General features: G+C 52.8%; 10 protein-coding genes across 10 annotated transcripts; 4 read left to right on the top strand and 6 right to left on the bottom strand.

Annotated features, from left to right (window-relative positions):
* Positions 1 to 26: 26 nt before the first annotated feature.
* On the bottom strand, positions 27 to 2,317 carry Z517_03066 (uncharacterized protein; the record flags this gene model as incomplete). Its single annotated transcript, XM_013432174.1, has 2 exons — positions 27 to 1,210; positions 1,261 to 2,317. The coding sequence occupies 2 exons, from the start codon at positions 2,315 to 2,317 to the stop codon at positions 27 to 29; spliced, it is 2,241 nt and encodes a 746-aa protein (XP_013287628.1).
* Positions 2,318 to 3,559: 1,242 nt separating this feature from the next.
* Z517_03065 (uncharacterized protein) lies at positions 3,560 to 3,870 on the bottom strand (the record flags this gene model as incomplete). Its single annotated transcript, XM_013432173.1, has 2 exons — positions 3,560 to 3,762; positions 3,828 to 3,870. The coding sequence occupies 2 exons, from the start codon at positions 3,868 to 3,870 to the stop codon at positions 3,560 to 3,562; spliced, it is 246 nt and encodes an 81-aa protein (XP_013287627.1).
* Positions 3,871 to 5,962: 2,092 nt separating this feature from the next.
* On the top strand, positions 5,963 to 7,762 carry Z517_03064 (uncharacterized protein; the record flags this gene model as incomplete). The annotated part of the gene is made up of 4 exons (XM_013432172.1): positions 5,963 to 6,943; positions 6,998 to 7,094; positions 7,147 to 7,546; positions 7,606 to 7,762. The coding sequence occupies 4 exons, from the start codon at positions 5,963 to 5,965 to the stop codon at positions 7,760 to 7,762; spliced, it is 1,635 nt and encodes a 544-aa protein (XP_013287626.1).
* Positions 7,763 to 8,628: 866 nt separating this feature from the next.
* On the top strand, positions 8,629 to 10,298 carry Z517_03063 (uncharacterized protein; the record flags this gene model as incomplete). Its single annotated transcript, XM_013432171.1, has 3 exons — positions 8,629 to 9,201; positions 9,258 to 9,292; positions 9,365 to 10,298. 3 exons carry the CDS (start codon positions 8,629 to 8,631, stop codon positions 10,296 to 10,298), a joined length of 1,542 nt encoding a protein of 513 aa, XP_013287625.1.
* Positions 10,299 to 10,605: 307 nt separating this feature from the next.
* Positions 10,606 to 12,078, bottom strand: Z517_03062 (uncharacterized protein; the record flags this gene model as incomplete). The annotated part of the gene is made up of 1 exon (XM_013432170.1): positions 10,606 to 12,078. The coding sequence occupies one exon, from the start codon at positions 12,076 to 12,078 to the stop codon at positions 10,606 to 10,608; it is 1,473 nt and encodes a 490-aa protein (XP_013287624.1).
* Positions 12,079 to 13,615: 1,537 nt separating this feature from the next.
* Z517_03061 (uncharacterized protein) lies at positions 13,616 to 14,983 on the top strand (the record flags this gene model as incomplete). The annotated part of the gene is made up of 1 exon (XM_013432169.1): positions 13,616 to 14,983. The coding sequence occupies one exon, from the start codon at positions 13,616 to 13,618 to the stop codon at positions 14,981 to 14,983; it is 1,368 nt and encodes a 455-aa protein (XP_013287623.1).
* A 762-nt stretch (positions 14,984 to 15,745) lies between these two features.
* Positions 15,746 to 16,911, bottom strand: Z517_03060 (uncharacterized protein; the record flags this gene model as incomplete). The annotated part of the gene is made up of 2 exons (XM_013432168.1): positions 15,746 to 16,048; positions 16,216 to 16,911. 2 exons carry the CDS (start codon positions 16,909 to 16,911, stop codon positions 15,746 to 15,748), a joined length of 999 nt encoding a protein of 332 aa, XP_013287622.1.
* Positions 16,912 to 18,958: 2,047 nt separating this feature from the next.
* Z517_03059 (uncharacterized protein) lies at positions 18,959 to 19,828 on the bottom strand (the record flags this gene model as incomplete). Its single annotated transcript, XM_013432167.1, has 1 exon — positions 18,959 to 19,828. One exon carries the CDS (start codon positions 19,826 to 19,828, stop codon positions 18,959 to 18,961), a length of 870 nt encoding a protein of 289 aa, XP_013287621.1.
* A 461-nt stretch (positions 19,829 to 20,289) lies between these two features.
* Z517_03058 (uncharacterized protein) lies at positions 20,290 to 21,852 on the bottom strand (the record flags this gene model as incomplete). The annotated part of the gene is made up of 1 exon (XM_013432166.1): positions 20,290 to 21,852. One exon carries the CDS (start codon positions 21,850 to 21,852, stop codon positions 20,290 to 20,292), a length of 1,563 nt encoding a protein of 520 aa, XP_013287620.1.
* Positions 21,853 to 25,391: 3,539 nt separating this feature from the next.
* On the top strand, positions 25,392 to 27,179 carry Z517_03057 (uncharacterized protein; the record flags this gene model as incomplete). The annotated part of the gene is made up of 1 exon (XM_013432165.1): positions 25,392 to 27,179. The coding sequence occupies one exon, from the start codon at positions 25,392 to 25,394 to the stop codon at positions 27,177 to 27,179; it is 1,788 nt and encodes a 595-aa protein (XP_013287619.1).
* Between the last annotated feature and the right edge of the window lie 769 nt (positions 27,180 to 27,948).

The raw sequence follows: 27,948 nt of genomic DNA, 5'->3' as shown, positions 1-27,948 counted from the left end.
CCACTGGACCGTGTCGGAATGAACCTCTACTTCTTCGACGAGGGTCCAAAGTCGGCCTCCACCGCTTTCTGGGCACTCCGCTGCTTCTCCACCTTGAACTGGGCCACGATCGCGATGTGATCACTCGGGAAGTGGAAATTTGGGAAGCCCGGCACCCGCTTAAGATATTCCGGGTCGATGGCCCCGAGCAATCCAACCACGCGTAAAGAGTTGCTCGAGTACCAGATGTAGTCCAAGACGTCGACAAAGTTTGGCGTGTAATTCGTGAAAGGCATCTCCCCATCAATGGCGGCATATGAAGACTTGAGCGTAAAATTGTGTGACATACCTGCACGGGAGAAAGCACCATAATCTCGGCCGTCCAAATCGGCGTGCTCGGCATTCAGCCCTTTCTTTGTGAAAAGATCATAGACGGCAGATCCTGCACCCGAGTTGAAGTCTCCACAGATTATCATCGGGATCTGGGGACCAGAGGTATATGACAATGACGGTCCAGGGTCCGGTAGCGGATCGTCCTCTGAATCAGAGAACCGGAAGGCCTGCTTGTTGGTCGCAGGTGGAAATTTGGCGTACTTGTCTGTGAGCTTGGACAATTCTTCCATGAGGACAGCCGCTTGGATCAGTTTCACATCTTTGAACGCGGGATCCCAGTAGATGTGAGCATTGACGACAACCACGCGAGAGCCCGTGACACGGTTTTCCAAAAACACAACTGTCGCAATGTCATCTCTCTGCCACACCCGATTCAGCATGTCCGCGGATGCTTTGGCGCCAGGTCGTTCCACCGCTTTTCGGCCGAGGACAAGATGTTGCGTGTCCAGCACCATGTATTTCTTGTCTTTCCAGAAGGTGCCGCATCCATCGACAAATTTAGCAGCGTCACCCAGCGTCTCGGCACGGCTTTTCTGTGCATAATATCCCTTGTAGCCCGATATGGATAGTTCGCCTCGGAAATAATCGTCGTAGCTGCACCGGTCCAGTTCCTGGAGGCAGACAATGTCGGCGTTCATTTCCCGAATCTCTTCCAAGATCAGAGTCTTGCGGAAGCCCCAAGTCAGGACGCGCTCCGGAACGTAGCCATACTGCTGCTGCGTCGCGTAGCGGTCGCACAGAATGTTGTAATTCAGCACCTTGACTGTGTCCTGGGTTGGGTCAGCTTCGTCGATTTCCTCGATTTGGTGCCACTCTCTTTCCCGGGGAGGCGGAGGTTCTAACACAATATTAGCGGCAAAACATGGAAAGCAAAGATGCGAAACAAACCTGGCATGCTTTCACGGAGATATTCAATCAATTTCCTCGTACCGCCCTCCGTAATCTTGTCGCGCTGCCCTTGCTCCAGTGGATTTCCATAGATGCCCAGCACCTCGAGTTTGTATAAGAAACCGAGTTCGTAACACAGGGTTTGAATATGGTTATTGAACAGGAGGAGTTGCTTGAGGTTCGTAAGCATGCCAATCTCTTCAGGCAATTCTGTCAGTTGATTAAAAGAGACATCCAGATGCTCGAGGTTCTTTAATTGTCCAATCTCCGGTGGCAGGGTTTCTAGTTGATTATATACAAGGTCGAGGCGTTTCAAAAAATGGTAGGACGGATTGAATAGCACGGGTGACAGCGCGCAAAGACCCTGCCCACCTAGATCCAGCTCATCCCAGGTTTGCCTGCTAGAAGACTGTCCATTTGATGTGATTGCCCGCGCTGTATCTGTCGGGAGGTCTTCTGCAGCCGCGCCTAACGGGACATAATTAACGCCTTTGGAGTGATGCGCAACAGTGCGTGCTCGTTGGTTTGGGCCGTTGAGATCTTTGCTTTCTTCCCAAAACTGCTTTTGTTCCCTCCAATATTCATTGTCCGGCTCGTCCGCATCGTCATGCGGTAGTCCATTACCATTTCCGTTAGAGAGGTGCTCGTGCGCGTAGGTGGGCAAATGAGGGGTTCCAGATGGGAAGCCACCTGAAAGATTGTGCTGGTGTCCTAATTGTCCGGCGTGATGGTGCTGACCGTGATGTTGAGTGACGTTGTGATGACCGTGATGGGGTGGCTGGTACTTTGGCAAGTGAAGATTCGCGTAACGCTGATGTGTTTGCGCCCCGTTCATGAGACTGTGCTGCGTCTGGTACCCATTCTGGGAATACATATTGAAGTTGTGTGCGACAGAATGGCCCACGGGCGATCTCGATGGGGAGGGAGTGTCGTTGGTGAAAGGTCTTCGTCCGCCGGAAGGCGAGGAGGCTCGATTCTGGTTCCGATGCGAAGTGTGTTGGGTGGGGTAATACTGCCCGGCTCCAGGCTGATGGAACCGGAATGCACCATCTGCCATCTAACACGGCAAAGGGGTGTAGGTGGAATGTTTTTCTGCTTGTGAATCGGGAGCGCAACGAGGTGGAGGCGGGGGGGTTGGGACAACTCGGTGTGTTATGGAAGGTCGAGCGGAGAGCGAGCAGAATCTTCGTTTCTTCCACATGAGATCCAACGAGGAACTCGACGTCGACGGACAGATTGTCGCAGCGCGAGAGGGTTTAGGGGAGTCGGCACCGTAGCGTTCGATCGAGGAAAATGAGGAAGCGGTGGTTTGGGAGAGGGATAAAGATTGAGCAAAGGGAAAGCTTGAGGACAGATCGTACGGCAGCGGATGAAAACGCCGCGGATTGTCGTCACGCAGGCACTGGTGAAGATACTGTGTGGTGTTTGACTGATTGGATATTGAGCTGATATACGGCACAGATATCAATGAAGATGGTGAATTGAGCGAGTGTCAAAAGGTGTTTGATTTGCGCAGGAGAGGGTCGTTCAGGGTGGGTGGGATAGGACTTAGAGCACCACAAGTCGCCCTCTGCTTGCCCTTTGCACCTGACTGGGTGGTTTGCTGGTGCTTCCGGGGGGCTAAGACATCCGAATGGCCCCTTGCGCTGGTCTCGATATCTTGGCGTCGTTTCAGTGTTTGTCCTTGTCATCCCAAGGCCTCAAGGTGCACCAGGATTACCAGGGTTGTTTACAAAGAGTACACTCTATTTATTATGTCTGTTCCCATTCGTTCATCTAATAACAAGGCTCTATACAAAATGACCTAATTCACAAAAAGTCCATACATAGGATATCTGACCGTGCCAGTAGTCCTCCTCGGTCACTCGATAACGCCATCTCCCACAGAAGACCACCACAGTCTATGGTAGTGGTCCAGACTACTACAAGCTTCGCTGTGTCTGTCGATAATCTCAACCCGTAAGCCGCCTGTGGGTCCAAGCACAGCCATAACGGCTGGGTTCAGAGCACTGGCTTAACGAGGTTCCCGAGGTTCCCCAGATATCAGCATGTCGCCGTGAGTTTGGAGCCATTGGTCATGCACGCTATGTGCCTCGAATAGCTCCTCAGACTTGTTTATGACTCTTTTAGTAGGAACGACGTCCTTTCAGTGAGCTCTTGCTTGTAGTGTCGAAATGTCGAGCTGAGTAGCGTCTTGCTGAGGGACTCTTTGTTACATGGGAGGAGTTGTCTTCTTCAGCGACCGCTTAGCTCCTGCAGATCATCTGTTGCTTCGATGGCTTCGATGGACACAGATCTTTCAGGAATATCGTTGCTTTATCGTTCGGTATTTTTTCAGGAAGTAGAGCGCCTCAATCTCCTTCTTCACGAACTCCGCTCGCTTGATCCCTTGACGTATCTGCTCCTCGTCTGTCAGATGAGCCTTGGACATGAATGCCTTGTGCAACCTGGGTCTAAAATAGTCGTAGCCCAGCGGGTAGTGTCTGCCCATTTCCAGCAACTCTGCAAGTAATCTCAGTTGAGGAGCTTGACCAACAGATTGGTATAAGTTCTAGTGTTTGTCCTACCTTTGTATACGTTGATAACTTGTCTCCTAAGTCCTAGATTCATTTTGTCTCCCTGAATCAATGGAAATCCATATTCAGATATAATATTGTGTGACTGGGAGCCAGTGGTTGACATAACCACAAACGAAGCTCAGGTGCGTGACGTCGTCAAGCGAGCGAACGCCAAGGCTCGTCTCCCTTCGCCCCCAAGTTTGTTTGTTCATAATCCAACTCCTTCTATTCGATGTTCAGACCACAACCTCAACTGCCCCTCGAATTGTTCTGCATCTTAGTCACATTACTGTCGTTCAGTATGGATCTTGCAATGACCTGGTTATGTCCGAGCTCACTTTCAAGTTCTCAGAGGCAGAAGGCAACTCAGGTGAGGGGGTCTCAGAGCCGCAACGTACCACTGACCCTTGGGGGATTATTTCATCGCCGACTCGAGTCTCATTCTACTAGTAGATGTACTTGATCTTCTACGGAAAACTCCCTCCTTACCTATAGGGTTCCTCTCTCTCAGATGAGCATAATATGTTTCTCTGACGCACACCGCATGGGACGAGGCTCAAGAGGCTCGCTCTATCGGTATATTGGGCCGAAAGACCGAAGACCGAAGCCGAAAGGCTTTTGGCCGGTGCAGCCTGGCAACAAAAGGAAAGGTATTGTTTGGTCTTGTTGGGATGGGTTGGCGGATACGAAGGTCCAATTACACCTACAAGTATCTACTAGATTAAGGCCTCGTCGCGAGTACAGGTGGTGGATGGCGTGGCCGATTCTGAGAATAAGTTTCATGTTCGCGTTGTGGTTTAGTGAAATCAGGCTGCGCGCAAAAGGGGGAGTTTGTCTTTACTTTGTCTACTTGTAGAAGAATCAAGTAATATCATCGGCGTGGTCTACCATTACTGGCGGTGAAAAAGTAGCGAGGTTTCATCAGACCACTATTGAAGAGGGAAGTGACGTGACAATCTTCAACATTGTAACCAGCCGTAAAACATCACACCATGAATTTCGATACGGCGGAGTTTTCTGTGTCTGGCAATCAACGATGGTGAAAACCAATGAACTTGAAAGCCGTCCTCGAGAAGGTCTACGCTTGCTGTGAAGCCATGGAGGATGAAAGAGGCGTAGAAGGAGGGCTAGTGTCAGAGGAGCAAGTAGCAAGCGAAGACGTACCAACGACAATACCCAGGCATGGAGTCTGTAGTTGTCAATGCCAGTCGATGAACGTAACAGGGGTGCTCTGGCAAAGACAGCGGCGAGAAGCTGAAGACCGTATGCTCTCACACGCTATCGGGTTCATTCAAACCGCCTGTCCTGCCTCTTTCGACCTGCAGAATTTCCTCACTCCCTAGCCGTAGCGGGTATAGAGAATAGGCAGGAAGGTAAAGGAGAGCGCGTTGTAGACTTGGACATGAGCGGTGAGTCAACTCTGTATAGTATGAGGACGCGGAGGCCTTCTCGTGAGTGGTCCACATAACCGAACAGTGTTCGCTACAGGGGGCGACTCTTGCGGTCAAGGAGCGATTTCAGGAGGTGAGGATAAGTGAGGTGTTGACGCGTCGCGCCTTTGACAGTTGTGCGAGATCTACGGCGCCGAAGATCGGGGCTAGAGACGAGCGACCGCTGAAAGAAAATTTACCCGGAATGAGGGGAATGGGAAAAGGCAAAAAGAAAAACGGGGTGAAGTGAAGAATAAATGGCGCAGGGGAAAAGGCAAACAGGGCCGTTTTCGGCGATTTTTAACGCCGGTTTTGAATGCGCCACACAAACACAACACCGAGCAAGTCTTGTGCCGAGTTAACGAGATGCGAGCTGTGGAATGCGAGCTGCTTGGTAAGGAATAGATGCCGGCCACTCCCCATACAACACACCATCACCGCCTATGCCTCGTACATACGTTTACCTGAAACCAGTCGAGTTGGGTATCTCCGTCTCAGTCAGGATCGGCAAAGACGGCTTCTTTTTCTGCTGGGATTCCCATTCCTCGTCTCAACATGACGTCGGCGATATCGGAATTCGTTATCCATGGTCTATCACCATAAAACCACCCGTCATCCTACATCGCGCTGTCTAACGTACATATTGGTGATAATGGCCACCAAGGCACATAACACAGACTATCCATGGCTAATACACACGCGCGCGACCATGCCATGTCGCCGACCGAGACTATGACTTCAGACCTCTCTCGTCAAACTACAAACTCTGACTATGGCGATCTCGACCCTGACGAGGAAAAGTCGCAGGAGGGCCGCGGCCGGGCGGCTGCGTCCATCGCGACAGGTCGGTCGGTCAGTCTCAACAGAACAATGTCTCGAAGAGAGACCATTTTGTCGCGGATCAGGTCAAGGCCGCCCATTGGCACTTTCACCCATCCGCTAGAGCATCAGAAGACGACGGTTGAAGACCTAGTCGACTTTGAGGGCGCTGATGACCCGTACAGGCCTGTCAACTGGACTATGAAGAAGAAAGTCATCACGACTGCCCTGTACGGCTTTACCACAATGACCGCCACTTGGGCGAGCAGTAGCTACAGTTCAGGGACACAGCAGGTCGCCCGTGATTTTCATGTTGGGACCCAGGTCTCGACGCTGGGAACAACGCTTTTCTTGCTTGGATTCGGTATTGGGCCTCTGCTTTGGGCACCACTCTCGGAGGTCTATGGCCGCAAGAATGCTGTCCTTCCGCCCATGTTCGTTTCTGCCTGTTTTTCATTCGGGACTGCCGCGGCCAAAGACATTCAGACCATCATGATCACAAGATTCTTTGCGGGCTTCTTTTCTTCTGCGCCTGTCACTAACACTGGAGGCGTACTAAGTGATTTGTTCCCGGCGTCCCAGAGAGGTATTGCCATTGCATCCTACGCGATGGCCGTGGTAATTGGCCCGGTTTTTGGACCCATCGTGGGCGCCGCTCTTGTAGTCCAGCCCAGCCTCGGGTGGCGATGGACCGAGTATATTACAGGAATCATCCAGCTGGCTATCTTGGTGTTCGATGTCATCTTCCTGGACGAGTCGTATCCTCCCCGACTTCTGGTCTACAAGGCACGGAGGCTGCGACACCAAAGTGGGAATTGGGCTCTTCACGCCAAGTTTGAGGAGTGGGATGTGTCTGTGGTGGAGTTGGCGAACAAGGTGAGCAATTGCTTTTTGCGCTATGACCACTCGCAGTGCGCTGACCAGATGTAGTTCTTGATCCGGCCGTTCCAGTTGTTGATGACCCCCATTTGCGCCCTCGTGGCTCTCTATGCAAGCTTTTGCTATGGGATTTTGTACATGCAACTTGGTAAGCATCTTGTCTCTTTGGTTCCTCGAGTGAAGACTGACCAACGGAACAGGCGCCATCCCGATCATCTTTGGCGAGCACCGTCGCTGGAAACTACTCCCCTCGGAACTTCCGTTCCTGGCAATTCTCGTGGGAGCCATTACTGGGGCGGTCATCAATATCTTCAACCAGCTGGTATATAACCGCAAATCCGGAGGCAAAGTGGCGCCCGAGTTGCGTCTACCCCCCATGATGTTTGGGTCTTTTCTGTTCTCGTCTGGACTCTTCATCACCGGGTGGACATCCGACCCCAAGTTCCCGTGGATTGCCCCGGTGATCGGGCTGTACATGACCGGTCTTGGGTTCTTCACCATCTTCCAAGCGGCGCTGAACTACCTCGTCGACACATTCCAAAGATATGCTGCCAGTGCCGTGGCGGCCAACACCTTTCTGCGATCATGCTTTGCTGCAGCGTACGTATTTTCCATTGTCACGATGTGAGATGGTGAACCCGGTACTGATGTTATGGCAGGTTTCCGCTCGTCGTGACTCCTTTATACCATAATGTCGGAGTTCCATGGGGCACGAGCATATTTGGGTTCTTTGCCATTGCCCTGATACCCGTCCCGTTTGTGTTTTTTGTGTTTGGCAAGCGAATTAGAGCGAAGAGCAAATGGAGTCGGTTCTAGATCTGGCGACTTTTTACATTGGAGATATCAGTCATGCAGTATATGTTTACATCCAAGGATGAGCTGATCCGAGATTGAACCGTACGAGCCTCAGTTTGCCAATCAGAGGCTACTGAGGCTGTACTCAGTAGTACATGGTAATTAATGTCCATTTAAGCAGACACAGTGAGATCAGATGCTATATTCCTTGTCAGTTATTCCGCTGGACACCAAAAAGCTTGACTTGACTGGTGCCCCATCAGACCATGATGCTTTCGTAGCCCCTCGTTCTGACATAATTATACATACCTCATGGATGTTTATCCGAGCCCCAGCTATCAATCCTCCGTACTTTTGTCTGCATCACCCCCAACCATCCCGGCCCAATCGATGAGTGCTGTACATGAATTGAGACAACTAGGAGAGGTTCTACATATCCGCTCATCTCCCTGTTAAATGGACGAGTGGATAGTCCACTGCTTAGCGACCTCCTCAGGTGGGTGTTTCTTACCTGCCCATTGAGGTCGAGTCCTCTTTTATCTCCCTCCCCCTTCTCCCTTCTGCCTTCTTCTCCGTCAAACAAAATACTCCAATCATACAATGGCGGACGTGAGTTGAGTATTGGTTCTAGATGTCGTCAGAATTCTCCGACTCGTCCATATACCAGCCAGCCTGTGGGTTGGTTGATGGAACCTCAACTTTGACCCGTGCATGCATGCCAGGCTGCAGCGTTTCTTCAAACTGAGAAATATACGCCCCTGGCCCCCTCCTTCAATGATCCTCATCAGGCATCTTCAATTTCTTCCTCGAAACCTGAGCCCGCTCCTTGCAGCGAGGCATCCTCCATTGATACGATTGCTTGTGGTCGTGTCGTCCTCTTGAGCACCATGTCGACTGGCGGCCATGTTCAATGCGGGAACAGCCGTGAGGAAGACCACATTGAATCCGCGCCATTGCTGGGCAGTTCGCTCGACAGTAGGGGCGATGATGGGAGCTCAAGGAATCAATCCAGACTCCTCGCAAAATTCTACGCCGTCGTGTTCTGCGCCAATCTCGCATTCCAGATCCTGGCTCCTGCTCAGACCGAGATCTATGAGACCATCTACTGCTCCCAATGGTACCGCCGGCATCCCAGCAATGCGTTCCCGCCATCTGGAAAGATCCCAGAGTCATACTGCAAGATAGGCCCCGTCCAGACACAGATATCTACACTCAAGGGGTGGTACGAATTCTTCGCCGCGGCCCCGGGTCTCCTCTTGAGCATCCCAATGGGAATCCTCACCGACACCATCGGTCGACGACGCCTGCTGATCCTCAACGTTACCGTCCTGTGCCTGACACAGGTGTGGACTACTTTTGTCACCTGGTTCAACGGCCAAATACCCCTTCGCGCCATCTGGCTGGGCGCAGGCCTCAATCTTGTGAGTGGTGGAGTCATGGTGACAGAGTTGCTTTTTGTGGTAAGCTCTCCTCGCGCAAAAGGGATTGCATAGGCACACAACTGATGGGTCCACAGTGTATCCTGACCGACGTCAGTTCGAGTGACCGAGTGTATGTTGTCGAGCTTTGAGGGCTGTGTTGATCCTGAGTGGACGTTTTGTAGCTAAACCGTGTTTGGGGCAGAGTCGAGACATTCTTCCGTTCAACCGCATTCAGCTACTTCAGCAAGGTCATCGGACCCGTCCTCGCAGCGACTCTTATGCGGCGTGATCCGTGGCTCGCCATCTACCTCGGACTTGCGCTACTAGTCATCACCGTTATCGTCGTCACTACCGTCCCAGAAACCCTACACTGGCAAGTTGCTGCTGCACGGGACGGACGATCCAGGGTACATGGTGACGAGGCCACTACAAGGTCGATAGATCCCAAATGTGATAGCAGCTGGCGACGCTCAAAAGTGCACTTGTCTCGCTTGGCCAAGGTCTGGAGCGACTGGCGCCTCGTCTTCGTCGCCCTGGCCCACCCGTTCCGCCTGATCTGCGACGCCCTGAGCGACCTCCTCCAGCGGTACGTGTCGGACCGGTACGGCTGGACGCTCGCGGACGCCACGCTCGTCTACTCCCTGCAGGCTGTGGCGGCGGGCCTGGTGCTTTTCACGGCGCTGCCGCGCCTCTCGGCGAGGATCGACGCGCGGTACGCGCTCAGCGCCGTGCAGAAGAATGTGGTCCTGTCGCGGGCGTCGCTGCTGGTACTGGCCGTGGCATTTGCCGTCATCGGTCTCGCGCCGCACCCGGTCATCATGGTCGCGGGCCTCCTGCTCCAGACGCTGTCGACGGGCTTCCCCGCGACGCTGCGCGCCCTGGCCGCCGCGCTCATCGACGCCCACGACCAGGGCCGCGTCTTCTCCGTGCTCGCCATCGCAGAGACCCTCAGCGTCATGCTCGCCTACCCGGTCACGGCCGCCCTGTTTAATGCCGGTCTCGAGCGCGGTGCCGGCCCTTGGCTCGGCTTGCCCTACGACGTCGTCGCAGTAGCCGCTGCCCTAGCCTGCGCTGTCATGTGTCTCCTCCGCTTCGAGCACCCGCGCCACACGCGTACCTGTGCGCGGGCTGTGTGAGTGCTATAATGTACAAATAAATGACCATAGACAAACATGCAGATAGACAGGGAGGCAGGAGACGGGCAGAGGCTATCATAGACATTATTGGTTGACCCTTTATACCCCAAGGACAACCATATATAAAGCGTCATGGAGAAGCAAGAGCTAAAGCTCTCTGCAACGCCCGAGAAAGATAGGCTAGTAGTGCGTCCGTGGTTCAGCGAGGTCGAGACTCGTTCGAGACCTCGCATGTATTCATCAAGCAAAGCAGAGTCGTGGACGGCCCTACCTCCGGGGAAAAAGGGATATAAACCCATCAACGTCTTCATAGCTTGGCCCTGGTCTGCTGTTCGCGCCACCTCTGCAAGGCCTCTTCCTCCCTCTTCCTTGCGTGGTTCTGCATTATCTTCATGGCGTCCGTCACCTCCTCGTCACTGATTTTGCTCAGCTGATCCGGGCCTAGCTCCTGAATGTTTGACGGTTTCGAAAACGCCTTGACCCAGACGAATCTGCTCGTCTTTGGCCCGCCGCCGTCGACGACGGCGGTGCAAAAGTTTGCCGCGCGCTCGAAACAATCCCTGGCTTTCGGGGTCTTGGGGAACAACATGGCAAAGCAGTGCGGCATCCCCTCGTAGCCCACGAAATCCACCACTCCACCGGCCTGGTGCATCCTGCGTGCTAGGATGGTGATCTCGTCCTCTAGGCCTTCGTTTCCCAAGCACAACCATGCTGGTGGCATACCTTTCCAGAGATCTGAACCAGCAGCGAGAGGTGACACGAGAGGATGGACCATGATCGACGCGTCGCATAGGATATTTGCTCGAGGAGGACTCGCCGGCCACAAATCGTCCGGAAGAGGGTCAGCCTTTGACACTCCTTCTGCATTTGGTGGATCCAGATAGTCCAGATGAGCATTTTTGTTTATGGAAGGCATTGAATGAGATATATCGGCCCACGCACTGTTGAGGCAAAGGCCCGCGGGCAGTTCAACAGGGACATCGACTCCATGGAATCTGATGCTGCTCACGCCCGTCCTCTGCAGTGTCAGGAGGAGCTGCAACAAGACCACGGCGAGGTTGCCTCCAGTAGAGTCTCCGGCAAACACGATATGTTTTGCAGGTACAGGGTCATGCGGCAGACCTTTGGGAGGTGCCAGAAGCGATAAATACGCCACCAATCCGTCAAGCAATTGGGCAGGGAAAGGGTTTTGAGGGGCTAGACGGTATCTCACAGAATAGCCGCGACCTCCTGTCAACCGTGCAAGGCGCGACACAGGCTCTCTATGCGATGCCGGATCCATCAGAAAATAGGCTCCGCCATGGAAATATAAAATCGTGGTGTGGGTCGAAACGGTGGCCATCAGAATTCTATAATGGTCGTCTTCAGATACATCTGGTCTAGGTTCATGGGCAGATGCGCCTTTCTTGTAGCCAGTCCATTCGGCTTCCACGCCCACAATGTCGGGCAAAGTGTATGTTTCGCTGCCATTTCCAAGCTCTTTGATGGCTTTCACAACAGCTTCTCTAGGGCCGAACTCGTCAAGCGGGGGTGGGATGGTCACTTTGGCGATGCATATGGGTCCTTTGATTCCAGGATCCTTCGTGGAGATGTGTTGTAGATATCTCATGGGCTTCCTGACCCTCGTGATGGACCGCAGTATTACCACAACCACCTCTGTTGTCAGATCTTGCTTTGCTGAATTAGGCGACAAATTGAGTGTATTGAGGACGATCGTCTTGAGCAGCAAAGGCAGACGGGGCAGGAGGAGCCTGACGAGGGCTCGCGTCGAAATGTCCATCGCAGCGTGGTACAAGGATCATCCAATGAGCTCTACCGCAATGCTATGACTCGAAGGGGCGGAAAAGCACACTCTAGACCGACGAAACTCGACAGAAACAAACGTTAGTGGCAAGAAGTGGACTGCGACAGATGCGAGAACAGGCACCGCTGGGCTGGTGCCGCCATGACCTGAAGCGCAGTTTTTCAGTGACAAGCGAAAGGCATCAAGCGGCCACTTTTTAGCTGGCGCAGGCACTGAACCATTAGCGACGTCATAGACTGCAAGGCAACAGCTTCCTCTGCACTCGGACCTTCTCTTTTCTTCATCCTGTCTACATTTAAATTGTCTTCACCTTCTTCACCTTCATCTTCTCAGCAGAAAACTCCTCCTTCACCATCGCACATGGAATCAGCGCAGAAAGAACAAAAGGTTCGACCCACCATTTCTCTGGGTGATCGCTGACTGTGCAACGTCAACTAACTACATCCAGGTCCCTGACCTCGGCTAGTCTGCCTCTGTCTCGTCCTCTCCCTCCCACATTCCATCGTGGTCAAACATGAGCGGTTTACCAAGAAACCCATCGGTCTTGACGTCTTGACGGTGGTATCCCAAGAAGATTCCCGGGAAGAAACGGCGAGATATTGTACCGAAATCTCTCAATCACTCACTTGGTTGTTACCTCGTGACTCTGCTGATGACCCCTCCCTACACAAAAAGACTCGCGATGTCGTGCGCCGATCATCTTGTCGGAAGACTCATCCACCAGCTGCCTCCCTGGAAATACTCGTGCCACGGGTGGATCCTTCTCCTATGCCTTCCGCTTCTGCCTGGCTTCGTCCCAGATGATAAATGATTGTCGATGGCATTAACCTCTTTCTGGTAGGGCTGTCAATACGACAGAACAAACAAGACGTTCGCTATTTTTGGCTCCCGATACCCCGGGTTCACCTCCTATCGCCAAAATGGATAACGCTTTCACCCTTGTCCTACCCCAATACCAGGGCCAGCGATACCCAAGCGCAATCCCCCTACTTTTCCTTTTTCCCTCATACAATTATTATTGCGGGTACTCTACCCTCCACTACCCTCTGGCACAGTCACAGCCCCCAATCGACATGTGCTGCAGTCGGGAAGGGCGTACTCTAGAACCCTGCGAACTTCTGGGAATTTTCCCATTGGATTGACCAAACGCTTTTGCGTCACATTCTCGTGTTTCTAGGGCTTGGACTTATCTGGCTCCAGGCTGAAACGTTTCGTTGCATGCTGATCCCCTGTCCAGTACCAGGGCCATGGAATCAACTATTCGACGATTTGTTCATGTTGACCGCAGTCACTTCACACCAAAACAAAGCATGCCCCTAGTTAGTACTTTGAGAAGGCCCGTGTCTGCCTCGTTGCTTGGCCGACTATACCCGAAGCTGTCTCGGGGCTCCATTCTTACACTCGTTACCGACTTCTCAATATGACCCAATTTTTAACATCGCTCCCTATGCCCAAAAACACTCCAGCAACCCCCAAAATGTCCTGAAACTACCTGCTAACCATATACACGATCATGACTTTGGATAACAGTATCTCGACCGATGCTTCCACAGATATCACGTCGATAGCCTCATGGGATCTCTCTCCAGAAGCAACCACACCGGCAAGTAATGGTTCGCGACGCAACACCCACCAAAAGACTCGTACCCTGGCTCCCAATCTGACGCGACGATCGCACAAGAAGTCCCGCGGAGGCTGCTTTAGTTGTAAGCAAAGGAAGATCAAATGTTCCGAAACAAAACCCGCGTGCGGGAGTTGTTTGATGAAAGGACTCAGTTGCGTCTACCCAACAGAGCCGGCAGTACGCAAGTCTAGCAATTTGCCGCTGATAAGGCGGAATCCCACAACTTCCCCATCTTTTCCAGCTGCCACCTTTTCGATCCTGGACATGCGATTCTTCCATCACTTTCTCACCATCGCGTATCCACACCTGCCAGTTGACAACGACCATGTCTGGGTCAACGACATTCCCCAATTTGCTGAACAGCACGAATACCTGATGCATGCGTTGCTTTCGCTTGGGGCCTCCCACCTCAGTCGCCTCACGGGCGTTGACTATCGACGAGAATCTCTAATTCATCGCGGTCAGGCTATTGCTGGCCTCAATCACGCACTGAGCCAGACGGCGCGTTCTTACGGAGAAGCAGACGCCATGCTCGCCTCTTGCTACGCCCTTACCTTTCAAGCTTCTTACATGAGTGATGGTCTTTCCGATTTCATCACCATGGTCCGAGGATGCGCCCTTACAACCGAGAAAATCAAACAAGAGCACTCGCCTACAGCATTTAACCTGCAACCAGACTGGCACTTCAAATACATGGCGCCACGGCTGCAGAACTTGCCAGCCGTTGACCCCCTCTTGCTACAAGATGCCTACACAGCCCTTGAGGGAGTTCGACCCTTTTTGACCGGTGGCACTGAGATAGATTTTCACGAGGCGCTCGTCGATGTAATCACCTCGCTCCAAGCATCGCCGGCATCAGGTTACATACAGTTCATCGGCGTGTACGGTGTATGGTATGAATTATGCCACGACTCTTTCAAGACCTTCCTGGACCCAAACAATCTTGTCGCTCAACTTCTTCTTGCCTATTTCGTGGGCGTCCAGTTGTTGATGGTTCCTCTCGCCACGCAAGAATGGCCACATCGCGCGGATGTAAGTCGCGTACGCGTGCTGCAGGGCACCGTCGAGTGGGCTCAAGGGATTTTCCAGAAACTTGGAGACTCTGAGTGGGAAGCGCACCTTGATTGGCCAAGGAATGTCATTGCCACTGTTGTTGCAGAGATCAATGGTGAAGTGCTCCAATTGCCGCCTGTCCTGCAGCTTCATCTGGCCACGCGAGATATCACCCCACAGTCGACGATTCTGACACCCACCTGACGTGGTTCGGCAGGAATAGGATGATAGCAGTCATTATGGAGATGAGCAGGTCTGGAAAGCGGGAGAAAGTCAGAATGACAATGCCGCTATAACAAACGTACAGGTCAGTATTCCTTCGGACAGATGATTGTCCAGGCACGAAGCAGTTTACTTACCGTTTGTTTCCGGATCATCCAGGAGGAAGCCTTCTTAGGAAGGATGGGAAATACCCTCTCCAAAGTAATCTCTCCTACTCAAGTATTGTATGCTGCAAGAGGAGGATTTGGTCCAAATGCGAAATCCAGCACCGTCACACCGGAGTCGATTCAGACCCGAACATTCCACGTATAAGTGATTAAAGGTATTCTTTCCGAGGCGAGAAATTGATATCCTCTTCTCCCAGACTAGCTTTATCCATAAATGTGTGACTTCCCCGTGTGTCAAGCGTCTCGAACCCGAAACTGTGGTCAAGTGTCAAGTCGTTCCAATGTTTTGTATGTGTCCGTACTCTTGAATTCCTAGGTCCACACCTCTTTGTAGAATCGATGCCATTCCGTCCATGTGTTTGATTATTGCTCCATGTTCCCGATTCCCGATTTGTGGATAGTACCGATCTTTCTCCCAGTTTCCAGCTCGAGCAAATCGACAAGCAGGCACAAGATCGATTGCGACCGAGAGTTTGTCGTATTATCCCCCACTGCCGTGCCCAATGATCCTGTCTATCTCTTGCACACTCCCCATTCTCCTTGCGGAGCATCCGACCTGCCCTGGACTTTCCTCACACTACACTGCGCTGTTTGTGTTTGCGAATCCGGGCTTCGTCTTGTCCAACCCGACGCGGCGAGTTCCTTTCGATCGTTTCGCGTGACCCCTCCTCCCATGTGTGTTTTCATGCAGGGCATATTCCGTCGTCGTTGTCGTCTGCGGCTTCTGCTGCGGCATGTACTTGACAGGATGGTAGAGCGCCAGGGCCGTCAGGGCGATGAACATGGGTAGCGCCTCGAGGACGTACAGGCACCACTCGTGGGTGAAGGGGTATCCGTCGATACCCATGCCGAACTCGACGACTCGATAGATGGAGCGGATCTGTGGGATTGGGGGTGTTAGCGGCCCGAAACAGAGATGAAAGAGCATCGGGGTGACAGCGACAGGTGAGTGAGGGATGAATTTGGCAAAGAAGAACAGAAGGGAGAAAGGAGAAACAAGAAGAAGAGAATATAATGAGAATGAGATTGGAAAATACTTCTACTCACCTGGATCCAGAATCCCGCGATCCACACCGCCCACACGACCTTTCTCACACGCGGATCCCAGGCTGCCCCTCCGCCGTCCTTGGCTCCTCTGAGACTCACTCGCCGGACAAACCTGCCCAGGACGACGAGGAAGACGGTGAACGTGGCGAGCTGCAGGCTCAGGCCGACGAGCAGCACGTTGGTGCCCACGGTCTTGAGGTCGCCTTCCCAGTTGCCGGAACTGGCGATGCCGGAGCCGGAGCACTGCGTGAGGAAGCTGACGATGTCCGAGGTGATGAAGAGGCGGCCGAGCCAGCCGGGCCGAATGCGGAAGAAGACCTGCTGGTGCTGGCCGTCTTCGGCGGGCAGGCTCGTCCGGATCAGGCGCGTGAGCAGCAGGTACAGCGTGGCGCAGACGAAGATGGGCGAGATGACAATGTACGACGCGCTCACGGCGTACAGCGGGATCGAGTCGAGGTCGTGGATCGACGCGTTCCGGACCGACCACCCCGCCGTCGAGATGACGCACGCCACGAAGAGCGGGATCGTGTACTTGTGCTTGTACGTGGCGTGGCGCGTCGCCACGAAGTTGATGTACCCGTGCCACAGGGTCAGGAGGAAGTACAGCACCGAGAAGATGACGGCCGCCGCGGTCGAGGGGGAGTAGAAGTACAGGTTCAGGTCGGACGAGTCGTTGTCGTTCTTGGTGTCCGACATTCTTTTGTAGGTGCTGCTTTCCGAAGAGGGATTAAAACGGGATGTGTCTTGGTGGGTTTGTTGTTAAGTGGACAAGACGAAGATATCTGGAGGTACGGTAAGACTCTATTGCTGTCGCTGGGGTTAGAACAAAGGTCTATACACGAATGTGTGATGAGAGAAACAATGGCTCCAAGTCGAACCGGACTGATGAACAAGAAGAAGTAGCTCGAGCGCTGGACGAGGAGGGAACGAGACATCTCGATATATATACGCCATCTTTTTTCCGTCCCATCTCATCCCCTCTTCTCTCTCTCACACACAGCTCCCAAGAAAACAGACTGAGGAAGGGACAAGAAAACGAGACGAGTGGAGTAACCCGCGCAACACTTCATACACCTGGGGTATATAGAAGATGTTTGTTTGCGTCGCTTTCTGCGCTGAAATGGGCGCGAAGATGGGGCGCACGCTGGACGTATTCGTATCACCGTCAAATCAGCACCGGCGGGACAGGGTTAATCGGGGCTAGGGTTCCAGGTCGCAGAGGACACTTTGATTGGTGGGGTGAGACGACGACTTCGGTTTTGGTCGTTGTATTTCGAGACAGGACGGCAATCTGAAATACGTTGGACTGGCTAGGACGTGGCCTTCGCTTGGCGGGACGGGTCCCCGTCCTCCTCGTTGTGGAAATATTCGTGTTTTATTCTTGCGACGTGTCAAATGAGGCAAGATTCGAATTCGGGTCGTCGGATTCTCAAGGACATGGGGTGCGCAAGATGTGACATGAGACTTGCTTGCGGGGTTCCCCACGATGTCGAGAAAGAGTTTTGGCGAGGGAAATGTTGCTGCCTTGTTGGGCATATCCCTGAGCGGCAAACCGGGGGCGGCAGAGAAGACCAGGCAGAAGCATATCTTTCATCGTTTTCCGTCCAAGATGGGATGGTTCGTATCTGGGACGAATCAGTTGTCCTCCCAAGGCGGGCAAAGAGACACGGAGGGAGATCACCACACACGTCTGCAACAGGATCGACCAAGAAAAGAGCGGCACTGCCTGAGCAAAAAGCTTCGCCCACTACTGTACCTGCTCTTCGCCCTCGTGGCGAAGAAGGCTCCCGAGAGTTCGGGCGGCCGTACTCGGGTTCAAGGCCCACTGAAAACGGCCAGCAATGTGCCTGGCCTGATCGCGGCCCTTGCATGAGGGACGCGCCATAGACTTCCCGATGCAGCAACTTTCGTATTCTGACAATCTCCATGCCGGTGGATCGACGGCGGTGGCTTTTCCTTGCCCAGAGACGGCTACAGCTCAGCCGCAGCCGCACAGCCAGGGGTGGGATGACATTGACGGCAGCTTAGAGAAAGGGAGGAAATCAAAAGGACAATCGAGAGGAGAGAGAGAGAAAAAGAGGATCCAGGCACCAGGATATTCCCCCAGTCGTTCGTTAGGTAGGTGAAGCAAAGCGCGTCACCGAAATAACCAATCAATATACAGGACGGGTCGCAAGGCTGTTCGTATTCGGATATCACGAGGCTTGGCCCCACTAGCCGGAAACTAGAGCGAGGCTGAAGCGCCTGGAGGGTTTACTCTCCACAGCCAGGCCCAGAGCATTGTCGTACGCAGGTACTCGGTACTTCGAAATGAGCTCATGTACGGAGTGAGAAGAGGAATTGGTTTCCCCTGGAAGAGGAAATCGGGGAAGGAAATCCATCGAAACAACAAAGCCCCATACCACTCAGAGGACTGACGGCCTGTTCACCGAGAGCATCTATCTAGATTGTGCGGAAGTGCAGTCAATTGGATTATTGCTCGGGCAGTATGGAGTATATATTACTCTATACTGTATTGCGATTGTAAAGTCTTGTTCGAATCTAAATGAGCTAATATTGCACAATGAAGATCCTTAAGCCCCAGCTATGCACAGGCAGCAGATTGAACTAAGCAGCACATCGATTAGATGCGATTCTTCATTTCAAAACATTTCATTCATGTCAACCTTTATTATACATTGGGTCTGGATGTAAAACTGCTATATGCCGAAAGAAATCCATATGGCCGCCCTATCGAGGCCATCTAACCGTAAACCAACGCGCGAACCTCAATGCTCTCCCGACCCTTGGCTCCCACGGGAGTCCTGGGATCCACAAAAGCCGTGTGGGGGACTCTCTGCCCGACGCCTTCCTTGTTGTCGTAGCACTTCAAGAAAAGCCGCTCGTCATTGTCCATGCCTGACCAGTAGTAGAATTTCTGGTTCGGGTTGTACCTCACGGCGGCCGTCTCGCCTGTCCGATGAGGGTATCTATGCTCGACAGGTATGAGATCGTCGTCATCGACAGAATCAGCAGAGGCAAAGCCAAGCGGGTGTGCCTGAACGACGCCGTTGATGGGTCGCCACACGTTGATGATGCGGTATCGACCCTTCAGAAGCTCATCCGCTTCGTCGGGATTGTGCAACTTCACCCGCCACTCAGTCGATCGCGCCGTCTGATCGACGTGTACTCTGGTGACAGGGGCACGGGGCGCCTCGGGATTCGATCGGCGGATGGTGTGGTCAAAAATGGTGACCTTGTGTGCGCCGGGAACATTGTCCAGCAGCAACTTTTCAACCTCGGGATAATAGACCTGTTTGATGTGTTCATCGTCGAGGAATTCCGTCTCTTCTGAAGGGACACCCTTGATAGCTTGAAATGCGTCCTTGTCAAGATTGAATTCGTTTTCTCGGCCGCGGATATCATTCATCTGCACCTCAACCACCGTCTCGCCAAAGTTGCGCTGAGGCTTGCCGTCGGGTTGTTTCTCGACATAGTTATGTGGCTTTGACCCGTCCTCGGGCTCTCGGAAAAAGTTCAGTGTCGTGTTTACGGGACCCCGCGGGACATATGAAGAATCTTGGGCTCCCGAGAGGGTGGTAGACACGGAGGTCTGAGTTGTAGTTGCCGACATGTTCTTCAGGCTTTTCAGGACAAGTTCGAGGTGGAAGGTGGGTTGGATGCAGTCAAGGCAAAGGTGACTTGAGCACAGATGGTATTTCCTGCAGATTCAACTGTCACTAGCCGCCATGGGCTGACAGGGTATATATGGACGGCGAGCCGAGCACGCAATGTCGTATATTAGAAATCCGTTGGAGTCACGTCATGGCTGAGCCGAGGGTTCGCCGCTTACCCCATGAACATCTGCCAGGCTCACACCCCCGCATTGATCTTCCAAACCAATTATAGCCTGCCAACCTGCTAAGATCAAAAAGTAATCTAAGTGGCGAGAATGGAGCGAGGAACTTGAATTCTAATCAATGTAGCCCGTCGTGCATGTACGCATCGGTATTACCAACAGTAGGGCAAAATCAGCAGTCCAGCCGCCGTGATTGAGCTCTTTTCAACCCTGCAGCTCGGTAGATTCTCTAGATTCTACAGCTCGCCTTCTTCGCTGCCGTAATCGACCTTTTCGGCGTCGTCTAGATTATTGACACCGTTCGAGGATGGTTCTGGTTGTGGTGGCTGTGGAGGCCCCTCATCTGAAGGGTAAATCTGAGGCACCCGAGAAGGAGCCCTTGCGTGCTCACTACTCTCGGGTTGAGTATACATGCCATTGTCTCGACTTTCTGGTTGGTGCTGTGCTGGAGCTTGTTCTGCATGGCCATTACTGTAGGCTGATGGTGGCCCGTTCCGATTTGTACCCGCCGAGGAATATCTCCTGGAATGACCTTGGTGTGAAGGCTGCCCCGGTGGGACACGGTGCTGGTGAGACGGTGGTGCTCTACTGGACGAAGCGTTTACAATCTCGTCAATTCTCCTCTGCACGTCGTCGCCAGTGCCTCTGGAATCATTGGGCAGATCATCCGCCGCGGTTGCAGAATGACGGTGTGGTATCCTTTGAGGCATGCCTACATTGTCATTTCGCGAATCTCGACGGACTCTCTTGGGAGAAGGCGCTGGTTGATCGTCACCGCCAGGTCGCTGTGATGGCATACTCGATCCCCATTCACCAGAATTTTGGTCTTCGGCGGCATCTCTGTCACGTTTGGCACCTTGACTTCCGCTTTTTGCGCTGCCAACGGGGGACAGTTCAGGCTGAGGTGTGGCAGGTTGTCGGGTTCGATCAAACAAGCTGAGATCGTCGTCTTTTGTGTATGCGTCTTTTTGACCTTGGCGCGGCAGTGTAGGGTTCTCGTAGACCTCTGCCATTAGATTACAGCCCTTTTGAATGTCGTGGAGATTGAGCCCTAGTTGCTCCCACCACGGCCTACCTCTCTCATCGTCAGGGAGACTGATACCTGCGAACTTGACTCCCATGTATAAGGCACTACCTGCAATTGCCGAAGGCGTCAATTGGAGGCACATGGTGGTGACAAGGGAGTCATTCAAGAAGGCCCACGATGTGTTTCGTAGTTGTTTGTTTGCCTGAATATCGTAATACCTGAGGAAGCCAAGCAGGATGCGATAGGGTTGCTCAAGCTGCAGGTCAAAGCACAAGGCCTCAAGTAACAGGTCCTCATTGTGAAGAATGGTATCTCGCCACTTCCAATACTCTTTGCTTTGTTCGTCCACCACTAGATTCGGCTGCTTTTGCGCAACCCGACAACAGGCGACCACCAGTTCCTTCATCTTGCGATAGTTTTCTTCTACCTTCGTGGCCAAGAATATAGCAGTCGCGGCGACTGAGTAGTGATGGAAACCGGGCCTGTTGTTCTGAACCATGGCATGGCGCATGAAGAAGCGATGCAGGTAGACCGAGGCCGTCGCGAGTGTCAATTGGGGTAATTTCAACATGATCCCGACTTGCGTGATGAAATTGACGCCTTTCTGTCTGTTTGCCAACTCTTGAGTTACAGACATACCGTCCAGTATACTTGGGGTAAGAAGGAGGTCTTCGGCAGTGAACATCCATTGCGACTGGCTCCTCTCTAGGACGGGGTTTCGGGAAAAGGGAGGAGAGTCGTCATGGCGCATCGTGTCTTGGAAGGAGGGCATCGTGGGTATTTCGAGGACAGTCGATGAGGCAAGATCGGAGCGCAAGCCTGGTCGGCTCCGCCGAAGTCCAGGCAACGGAACAGCGTCCTGGCTAACGTGGATGGTTCGGATGTGGCTGCAACATCGGGCATGCGGCCAGGGCACAGCGAGCTGCTGGATGGTGTTGAGTTGGAGATTGGCAATATGGTATCAAGGTTTTGCGCAGACAGGGGTACGTCCGTACTTGAAACGCCGCTGCTACTCGGGACTGGCCGATTGGAAAAAGAGAGAGGATAATGGCAAGCGAGGTGATGAGGTTTGATTTCTTGAGTTTGCTGCCCGTTGGTGTTTACTGCGGGCCATGACAAGGGCCCCTTTGACACGTGAGGGGGAGCCGATAAGGCTGGCACGGTACAAGATGCAGCGCAGGCGATGGTGGCAATTAATGGGGTGCCTAGCTAACCGACTTCCGCCTAGCATCACCTGTCTGTAGAAGCGAGGGCAGGTAGACCGAGCCGACTATGGCCGAATCTGACGTCATGACTATCCTCTGCGCTGGTGCCACCGTCCCACCCTTTCGTACGCTTGCCTCGACCCACCTCCAATATCTCTCAACGTCCATGGTCTGTACATGAGCCTGGAAGGACACTATACAAACTCCTTTTTGGGAGTAATGTCGCCGACGTCTAGCCCAGCTCCTCCAGACACGGGGCACTAACTACGTCCCGAACAAACTCGTACAAGGCTCAAGTATCCTATCATACAAGCCGTCTCTCGACTCTCAATTTCCAAAAACAAGTGAATTTTCCAATAATATATCTCAAGTAACCGTTCTGCAGGAAATTTTCCCTTCATCGAGCAAGGGGCGTTCCGAAGTTGGACAGAATCGATGCTCTGCCTCTGACCAAACCTCTACATTGTCCTCTCCATGATCAAATCACCTTTCATCTAAACCTGAAATTTGACATCCTCGGGCCCGAGGTCTCGTCTAAAGAATACTGCTGGAGTTCGGCGAATTTCGATCCCGGACTGAAGGGTAGATGCATTGCCTCTCGGAAGCTTGGAATACTCCGCACACGAGGAAGATAGCGACCACATCTAGGAGGGTCATGGAAAAGTATACTCGAATATGCTAAGGTCTAGCACAATATGGCCGAGGCCAAGCGACATGAGTTGCAATCGACTGTGAATGGGCCGGTCGACTCGATCTACAGACCTTCCATTTGCGAGAATCTGTGCTGCTAACGCCTTCCTGAAGTGGAGTGGGATATTACCGAACCTCAGCACGCATAATTCCCGACAAGTAGCCAGGAGTGTCGCATGAGAGAAGATGCGGCTCGGTCACTTAGTCATAGCGATGTCACCAGTGTAGGAGGTAAGAGGATGAGGATTTTGCGGAGGTAATATTGGGTACACCCTCGTACCATCTCGTATACTCGGTTCAGTCCATGACTATTGGTGGACAGCACCAGACAGTAGCGGGCGGCTTCAGTAAGCAGTCTGCACAAACTTCTTTTGGGTAAGCAGCACAAGGGCGTGGCTAACATCGGGTCCCAGCCACCCCAGCTAGTTACGCAGATGCGCCGGCACTGCACCCCAGTACGTCCCTACATAACAGTGGAAGCAGCGCTTTCTGGGTGCAACGATCGCATGTAGTTCGGCAATTTGGATAGCCGTCAAATGCTTGTTTATGCTTTAGCTAGTGATCAACAGCAGCATTTAGTGATCGAGCCGGGATGGGATAGTGCACATACAGACCAACTCTCACTGTCACAAAGTGAACAAGTCTGTCTACCAGCTTCTCATGGGTTGCGTCGTGTAAAACACTCTTGGTGGTACGAAGATTATCGGTTTGCCTTGCCTTTCCTCCGACTCGCACGACGGAGCATCGCTCTAACTGTTGTCCGAGAGCGGAGCATGCAGATACTCGTAGATATGCAGGGGTGTCGTCCGTATGTCTGCCGTACGGACGACAGGTACAAAGATCGACCCGACCGAAGGGCTAGTGAACTTTTAGTGAAGCCACCAGCCCTGCCAAGGGGTTCGCAGGCATCCCCCAAGGCACTGACTTACAGGTACCTAGGGAGCTACAGGGGCCTTTGACTAAGCCTGGTGCCCCCCGTTAAGTTAAGCGAGTCAATTAGTTAATGACTCGTTAGAAGAGTTTAGTCCGCTTGCAGCAATAATCTCGACGCAGCTGACATTTCTCACTCTTCTAGCCGTTCCACGCTTTCTTCGCCCTTGTTTTCTAGTGAATTCCCAGGCTCAAAGGGCCTAGACTATGCCTTGCTGGGTTGAACCAGATTCTAGCGCTTCCATCAATCCCCTGGAGCCATTACGCCATAGACAGACACATCCATCACCGATTTTCTCTCCTTCATCCGTACACTGACAACTCACTCGCACTCCATACCACTCGTATCATCACGAACTCAACCGCCTGCTTTCCGTATCCTGCGCTATCTTCGATTGCTCCTCTCTGTGCCTTGATACCATTACCTCATCGCACCTCGCACTGTTCTGGAAATGCTAGCTCTTCTACTGGTGCCTCAGCCGATCGGGATGGATGTTCGCAATGCGCCATATCCTCTACTTCCGGTCATTGCCCTTGACGCCCTAACATCTCGCTTGCAACCGCTCTGCCATGCTATACGGCCCCGAGCTATGTCTGCTCAGGTGAATACCGGGGCCAGGTGAGCCCACTTGCGACTGGTTCGGTCGGCACGAGGCAAGGCCGTGGATGAGATTTAGGTTCTAATTCCTCCAGAAAGAACCATCATACAAGTTCAAATACTCTCTGCAGGTGGCAATTCGCCATCTCAAGCGTTTCCTACCCGAAGGACCATTGCGCCCTGTGGGTTTCTCGCGACCAGAGCTCTCTTTTACCCGCCCTTTATCCCCTGTGAAACTAACGTGATATACAAACACCTTGCCCTCCCCCGAAGGCAAACCCAGACCTGCCCTCGCCGTGCATTAATCCTGCATATTGAAGACCCCGTGTACGAAGGGAAGACAGCAGCAGAACACAGTCGGCCCTCACTCGGCTGCCTTTTGGCACATCCTCATCCCTAAGGCAAGTACCTGCATCAAACCCGGCACACTTATAAGGAACCAAGAATCTTGAGTCAAAGGACACAACGGCAGCATCAAGTCTCCAATACACTAAAACAGCTTCCTCTACGCGAGTCTCTTGCCGAAGCGCCGCGGCGTCCTCCATTCCTCTGGGGGTCCCCCATACCAATAACGTCTACTGCCGATGTATCAGCAGCGACCTAAACTCAATCAGGAGAAAGCCACGAATACCCTGCCCCAAAACCAGCTCCTGCAGTTTCTGGAACACAAACATATGCATTGTTCCCTGAACTGACGCCATAGCCCTGTGGCGGTCCTCTACTCTGATTGCGCGCTCGCTTTGTGTCGAATCTTTGCGTACGGGGATCGGCCCCGTCAGCAAGGTCTGTGAGATCAGCCTCGCCTTTTACCTAATCTGAAGACAACCTCACTGTCAACAGTACAAATCTGCCGCCCTACTCGGAAATTAAGTTGTCCAGCGACGTGTCATGCCACCAAAAGCAAAACGATCGAAATCTCCCGACTCTCAGTTTCTGTTCGTCAACGAGGATGCCTCGACCGTGACCCGGACCACCAAAGACGCTGAATTGGATAGAACAAAGCAAAGCCATGTACAGCGTCAAAATTTCGCTCGCAAACGCCGCCTGCGAGAACAATCAGAAGCTGCCCCGCAAACAGCCAGCAGCCAGAGTTCACTGTCCTCCAGTCCTGCGGTGGCTGGTCCGTCGTCGTCTACAACCCAGGATGCGCCTTCTCAAGGGGCAAGCTACTTCGACATCATACAGAACATCGACCTTGAAGACCCTTTGTTCCAATCGACGAGCCCTCAAGCCATAGCACATACATCCCTTGACCCTCAACTTTCCGCACTGTTCTCAGACCCTTTCACTTCCACGCCTGCGTCGCCTCCTATTCCTTCACAACATACCAATGTTTTTGGCTCCTCTCACCCTTATCGTCCTGGTCAATACTTTGATACTTCCTCCTCGAGCTACAATCTCCCGCCACCGACCAGAAGCGTTGCCAATGTTGTCAGTCCATCGATCCCGCTAGGAGGAGTTGCTAGCCCTCCCACAAACGCTCATCGCGCCTTGGAACAATGGGCGCCGCCTCTAATCAAGCATTACAACACGATTATACTCCCAGAAAAGTTCTGGAAAGACACCCAAAAGGTATCTATGGGTCAATTTCGCCATGCGCCCTCGATCCATGCAGACATGCAGGCTTGCATGACAGAACCCGCACATATGTATGCATTTCTTGCCTCTGCTGCAGCTCAGATGGTTGCTCGAGAAGGTAGACTGCTGTTACCGAACGTCTCTGAAGAAGATAATCAACGCGTTCCCGTGTTTTTCAAGACCAGAGCGGTACACGCCCTACAGACCAAACTTGCCAATGGACAATTGGATCATCACACGGCGGTGGACCTCCATCGGCTCTACGCTGCAGGGATACACTCGGACAACTACGAGGCAGCCGAACCACATTTCCAAGCCCTACTCTCCATGGTCGATGCTCTTGGAGGCCTGAGCACCTTTGATGATTATCAGCTGGAGAGGATATTCATGCTGGACTGCATTGCAGCGCTTAAGCGGCTCGGTGTTCCACGTCTTGTTGTCACTCTGGATCCTGGCCCTTTACCGGAGGAGTTGTTGCTACGTATCGAATCTCAAAGTCAGCTGCCCTTTCAACCAGGGTCACTGCTCGAGATCCTGGTGGACACCTTCAGTGAATGTCAAATCTTGGCCGACAGTTTTGCGGACCTGATTCAAGTCTTGAAAATGTCGGCCTTCTTGGCTGCTTCACCTCACTATGTCCACGAGTACTACAAGTGGTTCAATTGGCGGACTCTGATTATTGTGCACAGACTTCTATCGATGCCCCTCCATTGCGACCTGGACGACAAGGCTGACAGCGTGAGGATTGCCACAGCTTACTGCGCCGTTCTTCTGCGCTCCCCAACCATGGGCCGGCGAGCGGCATGTACTTCGGTCAACTCCCTGCGTGCTAAGCTAGAAAGCACCGATCTTGGGCTGCTGTGGCAGCCCCGCACTGATTGTCTCCTCTGGGTAGCTGTGTTTGGAGGCGTCTGTTGCACCGGTGGAGAAGACCTGGAGTGGTTCGTGCACCTCGCAAGGACTGCGGCGACCGAAATAGGAGTTGGCAATGTGAGGGAGTTGGAAGACTTGCTGGTGGCATACCTCTATGATCCCTATTCCCAGCGGGAATTGGTGCTCCGATTCGCCGGTCGGATTTGGCCCAGACGAGATCCATAAACTGCGTTGATAGCGCATGACCTCGAAATATCAGCAATCATCCTCTTACCCGCCAGTGATGCCCATGATCAAGACAAAGACGCCAGCCTCCTAACGCCGAATCCTCGTCAAGACTCGCCGAAACAGTACTCAAGTATAGAATCAAAGTGGAGTTATCCCACTTGTTGTTTAGGGGCTATCTTTTCCCTCTTGATCCACGACTTCGTTCTTGGACCGGACAGAGTCCGAGGGGCAGAACCCCTTGGATTAAGATCCAGGCTAGCCTTGCGCAAGTCTCATTGGTCGGCGGCGCCTAAGGCTCAATGCAGGCGAGGCTTGATGAGATTACGTTTCTCTTCGGGAGATGCCGCGACTTTGAATGAGCTCGCTTACATGATTTATGAATTTTAGTGGACTAACACAGAATCCGGAGGGCACAGGTCAGCATCTCTGGGGAAAGAGCAGGGGACTGGTCTCGCCAATCAGTGTTCGTGCTGATTACGTGAAGATCATCCATTGATGGTGCACAGTGCTCGAGACATGATACCGACCAAGAACAGTGCGAAGTGGTGGGACATGCCCCCTGGAATGCGACAACGGGCTGACACTATGCAGCAAGTTGCTCTGGAGGACACCAATTGCAAAGAATTGGGCATTGATAGGACGTTGCAGCTGACAACCGAGATCAATGGTCTGGGCTTCATTTTGTTTTGTGTTTTTTTTTTTTTGCGCCTTGCAAGGCTGGTGCTGAGGGGCTGAGGGCCGGGGAAACTTGTAAAGCTCAAGGTGA

This window comes from Fonsecaea pedrosoi (assembly GCF_000835455.1).
Source record: "Fonsecaea pedrosoi CBS 271.37 unplaced genomic scaffold supercont1.2, whole genome shotgun sequence".
Lineage (NCBI taxonomy): Eukaryota > Fungi > Ascomycota > Eurotiomycetes > Chaetothyriales > Herpotrichiellaceae > Fonsecaea > Fonsecaea pedrosoi.
The sequence above is the reverse complement of the archived record's forward strand: the minus strand, read 5'-3'. Positions and strand labels throughout refer to the sequence as shown.